The sequence below is a fragment of the Bremia lactucae genome (assembly GCF_004359215.1).
Source record: "Bremia lactucae strain SF5 chromosome Unknown BlacSF5_NotPlaced_178_SHOA01000114.1_533860bp, whole genome shotgun sequence".
NCBI classification, from domain to species: domain Eukaryota; phylum Oomycota; class Peronosporomycetes; order Peronosporales; family Peronosporaceae; genus Bremia; species Bremia lactucae.
Window position 1 is genome coordinate 50,819 of NW_027152191.1, and position 4,965 is coordinate 55,783.

General features: G+C 50.1%; 3 protein-coding genes across 3 annotated transcripts; 1 reads left to right on the top strand and 2 right to left on the bottom strand.

Annotated features, from left to right (window-relative positions):
- Positions 1 to 139: 139 nt before the first annotated feature.
- CCR75_009474 (uncharacterized protein) lies at positions 140 to 322 on the top strand (the record flags this gene model as incomplete). Its single annotated transcript, XM_067967513.1, has 1 exon — positions 140 to 322. One exon carries the CDS (start codon positions 140 to 142, stop codon positions 320 to 322), a length of 183 nt encoding a protein of 60 aa, XP_067816311.1.
- Positions 323 to 466: 144 nt separating this feature from the next.
- Positions 467 to 712, bottom strand: CCR75_009473 (uncharacterized protein; the record flags this gene model as incomplete). Its single annotated transcript, XM_067967512.1, has 1 exon — positions 467 to 712. One exon carries the CDS (start codon positions 710 to 712, stop codon positions 467 to 469), a length of 246 nt encoding a protein of 81 aa, XP_067816314.1.
- A 536-nt stretch (positions 713 to 1,248) lies between these two features.
- On the bottom strand, positions 1,249 to 3,172 carry CCR75_009472 (uncharacterized protein; the record flags this gene model as incomplete). Its single annotated transcript, XM_067967511.1, is given in 6 exon segments — positions 1,249 to 1,539; positions 1,570 to 1,689; positions 1,703 to 2,351; positions 2,438 to 2,804; positions 2,991 to 3,079; positions 3,090 to 3,172. The coding sequence occupies 6 exon segments, from the start codon at positions 3,170 to 3,172 to the stop codon at positions 1,249 to 1,251; spliced, it is 1,599 nt and encodes a 532-aa protein (XP_067816315.1).
- Positions 3,173 to 4,965: the final 1,793 nt, after the last annotated feature.

A 4,965-nucleotide genomic window follows, 5' to 3' on the forward strand; every position in this document is an offset into this window, starting at 1 on the left:
TAATGCTGGAGACTGCCGCGCACACCTCTTTAGACTAGTGATACAGCGCAGCCTTGGTCTCTGGCATAACTACCTTCGTCTCGTCCTCGACAGGTGCGAGCTTGGGAAGCATCACACACAGGACATTGATGACTCCCCAATGATCCAAGTCATCAAGCGGTTCGACGACAGTAGGACACAAGAACTCTGGCTGAAGTTTACTGAAGCGCCGTCACCGATGAATCTTGTCAGTCGTAATCCCATTGAATTTGTCCAGCTTTTCCATCAGCTATTGCGGCCCACCCCGTGCCCATTGCTCGAAGTTTTGCATCTGCATGAGTAGTGTGTCGACAGATCACCGCCAATTGGGTTTCGCTGTTAACGGCATGGCCAAAAGCTCACTGGGTTTCTCTCTGCGTCGAGGCTAGATAAGCAAATGGGTACGGCAAACCACTTACTAGTGTTGCAAGGTCCAACGCGCATGCGTTCACCCACGTAGTTTGACCCTTGGGGCACACTGGCAATTAGGACGACAGCGCAGCCACTGCTTTGTGCTGGATAACCCATAAGTTGCAGTTGTGTTTGCATCAGTTTGTTTCGCAAGCTTCGGCACGGCAGCAGCTGCTATCGCAGCAGACGCAGTCTGCGGGATCTTTCGCACTCGAGTCATGCGTAGTGTCTGATCATGAGTATCAGGAGTGCGTAAGTAATTCATCGGAATTCGTACCAACATATGAATTTTCTGGGCAGCCCGGCAGGTAATAGGACGTGACTGCGGAGCGTACGGACTTGCGTTGGGTCGATTAGTCGGCCTGCCGAGGCCTTGAGCTCTTATTTGATTGCCTTAGCCAGCTCCTCAGGAATAGGAACACTAGTGGCGCAGGGTGGTAGAGTTACCGATCCTCCATCCAAATCACCCGTGCAGGTAGTATTTCCAAAAGTAACCGTTCTTTCCGCCATAGTAACAATGATATCCCGAGAGGACTGCCCGTCTGCGATCGGAGTGCGCGGAGGAGGCATGTCCACCCGAATATGATTGGAAGGATCCACCTCAGCCGGCACAGATGCCGGAGGCGGCGTGACGGTAGCACGAGGTATGCCACGTTATTGGTGACCATGAGAAAACAACCAGCGCGCAATGACCGCGCGACTCCTCTCTCTGTACTTTTTTGCAATCTCAGCAGGCAGTTCGCATGGCGGGACAGCAGCTTTCGGTGTCGTAAGCTCACTAGCTCGTCAGTTTCAGTGAAATCTCTGCCAATCGGCGTGTCATGTGTTCGTTGCTTCTGCCATCGCTCGGGTCGCCGCTGCACTGCCTGTGCGATATTCGTACTCCATCCAGTGCGATTCGGCATTGTTGTTGGCGAGAGAAGTCGGTGAACCATCATCAGTTGGCTCTTTAGCAATAGCTTTTTCAAGCGCTTGATCATGAGCCTCGAAATAACACGCTCGTTTTTGGTCAGTAGCGCGCTTAGTCTCCGCTGCTGTCAAAGTGAGTACCTCGACTGCTCGTTGGCCATCCTCTACTCTTGACCGAGCGAATGCAAGTGCCTGCTCTTTCTAAGAATTTGAAGGCAACGACGAATTGACCGCCGTGCTTGTTTGTGGAGATGCCTCGGCGACATGGTGGTCACCGCCCAAAAGGTTCTCTAGTTCGCGAGCCGCCCGCTTGCGCTGTTCGTTGGACCTGGAAGAAGCGGAAGAATTTGGCTTAAAATTGCACCGCGGCCTGTTTGCCGTGCGGTGGAACCGTTGCCTTGGTATGGATAAAAATCTTGATAGCGGAGCTGTGCTTGGCGTAAGGTGCCGAAACCGTTTGAAAAGACTTGCCAGGCCCGGCAGCAGTGACCGACCGCGGCTGTCGGGGCGACGTCACATTGCAACTTACCGTAGGAACAGATTGAACCACCGTGGTACGCGACTCCCGCTTTTTCTTGCGTGCTCCTGGATCAAACCATTCATCGGTAGACGGACTAGCGGTACGAGGAGAAGTCGCACCCAATGTCGGGCCGCTCGCCAGCAAGGGTTGAAGCCGTGGTGTCTCCCGATTGCCAAGCCTGGGGGGGGGGTCTGCGAAACCTTTGTCAACAGGTGGGTTCTCGTCTCCATCCGCCTTTAGCTGCGCTGTCGTTTCCGCCGAAGTATTCGCCAATCTAGTAACGTGCCGCAATCGGTCGGCAACGTCGATGTGAGTGAAAATCAACCCGCTGACGGGTTGAGGCGCTAGTGGCATTCCAGAAAACACGCGATGACGTTCTTCTTGAAAACTGCCTTGGCGCCCACCACACTTGGCACTCGAGTGATACGGCGAGTAGCATGTAAAACAGGGAACGCGTTGAAAGTGTCGAAATGGTTGAGGAAGAGCTCTATCCCTGCAGTCGATATATCCATAACTAGCTTAAGCTGTTCAAGGCATGTCACCGCATCGAAAGTCTCAACAAAAAAGTTGGAAACATACGCGTCCGATCCGTGTGAGCATTCACGGGATACCGAAGTTACGGTACTGGACACATTGGACTCCAATATTGCTTGAGCCGTGCTAGCCACCACTCCATTCACGAGAACCCTGACTTGACAATGTAAAATGTTCCTACCTGCTGCCGCAGCTGGTACCGAGGCAGCAGTAATGTCTTTGCGCTTCAGATTATTGGGACACAAAAGCTGAAGGCGCTCCCCGCAAAACAAAATTGACGTAGCATGCCAACATTTGCAGCCGCCTGATCTGGCAAAATGAAAGCCAGCTGTTTCGTTTCTGCGTCGTAACTTGTCCGCTTGGCTCCTTCGACTAATTCCCAACTTAAGACGTCCGGGTCCGTTTCCCCTCACTGCGCTCCAATAGTTGGAGAAGTAGGGTCTTTTCAATGATGAACTTGGGCATGCGCACATACGTAGGCACAATCGCAATAACCTTTCCTTCCAGGTATGCTTCGAAGAAATCAAGCATCACAACCCGCGTAGCACGCGGATGCGTACACACACAAAAAAAAACAGTGGCGATGATAGAACGATACCACCCATGATCCATGACGCCAGCGCTTCTTCTTCTAGTGGTATGATCGGGAGCGGATCATCGTCCGCTCTTTTATCCAGGCCCTCGTAGCTGTACGAACCAGCACTTCACAGTGATCGTGAGAGGTTCCGTTGCAAATACTGGAGGCGTCGCTTTCACCAGTAGGCGAGTTCTTGCCAGCATCGTGAAGTGCGCCGTGACTCAGCGATTCATCAACAGCACCGTTAGGTGCGCCTCGACTCTGCGTGTAACGGGGTGTATCGTTACATGAAATTAACACTTAAAGGTATTAATTAATATATTATCTAAAAGGTAGATAATATTTGGAGGATATTGCTTATATAGAAATGTTCATAAATAGGTATAGACCATTATATCTATTTATCCCGCAGACTAATCAACTGTAGATGTAAGCAAAAGAGAGAGACAGATAAGATAAGATATGATTTCAATTGCATGTTTAGTATTAGTTTATAATTAAGTTAGTGTTAATAGATAGAAAGAAAAGAAACTTAATTATATTAATACAGTTTTCATTTAACCCTCTTTAAGCTAGTTGCCTTAAAGAGAAGTCATCCTCCGCACGTACTAGTGTACGTGAAATAACGTAAGGCACCACTCGCGACTGAAGCAGTGCGGAGTGGACTTGTACTGAAGCAGTATAAGTCGTAGTGCCCCGTTACATCTGGTAGCACTTTGTAGTCCGTCCAAGGACCACATTTCCTTTATCTAGCATGGACGTGTTAGATGATAGTGTGAAATCGCATCACGTTTCGCGTGAAAGCTACTCTTATCTAAGTGACATAGAAAGGAGTGCGGTCGAGCGAATGAGTTCGATCGTAGGAAACGATGCCATCTTGGCAATGCTGTCCAGTTTGGACAGAGATGCCCTCCATTCAGCCATCGCCAAGTCCATACAACATGAACTTCGAGATGAAGGAGAAGGAAGCCTTGCTGAATCAGCAAGGCTCTCAACAGGCAGAACTGTTGAGGTCACAACAGGTACAGACCCTTGTACCTGGGATGACGCAAACGCATCGTCCGAAAACCTTAAATATTGACATCGCTAAGTATAGGGGAGTCGAACAAGACTCCCTCTTGAGATGGGTTGTCGCGTTGAACGATGCCATAAGGGCACGTTACATCGTCGACGAGCAAATGCAAGTCGCATTCGCTCAATCAAATTTGGCAGGTAGTGCCAAAACGTGGGCATTGGGCCTTAAATTGCGCAACACATATGTCTTTGGGTCGCTAGAGGCTTCAAGCCCGGCTCAAACAGACATTTGAACCGCCAAGGGCTGCGTTCAGAGCTCGTTCAGAGCTTCTGAAACTCAAGCAAGGCAAGCATGATGTTCACGCATATGCCCAGCACATACGACTCTTAGCGAGTTGTATAACAAATAAATCAGTCCATGAACACACGTTGATTACAGTGTTCATGCAAGGTCTTACGGATGGTCCCGTAAAGACCCACTTGTTCCGCTTGGAACTGGATACGCTTGAAGAAGCAATATCCGGTGCGGAACAGGAGGACTTTAGCTTGAGACAGGCTCAAGCTAGTTCGTCATCGTATCGTCCTCCAAGACGACACGAGTTAGGAGGTCCAGAACCCATGGACCTCTCTTACGTCGAAAGCGAGAGACCTCGCTTTTGGAGCAATAAGCGATTGCAGAAATGACATCGCTGCCAAAAATTAAGACACTACGCTCATGAGTGTAGTGCCCCACGCCCAGCACCGAAAGGACTGAACGTAATTTAAGACCGTATGCAAAAAAGGGCAACGGTCGCGGGTCCGACGTTGTTGCGAAATCGCAACAGCGAGGCGGACCGCCCAGAAAAGGGGCGGGGTCAGAAGGGGCGCAACGCCCTAATGACCCATCAACCTCAAGAGAATTTGCAAATCTCTTAACTAAAGTTGCTCCAGACACACAATCATTATGTGTCTCTGCACTTGGTGATGAGGTATCCCTCATCAC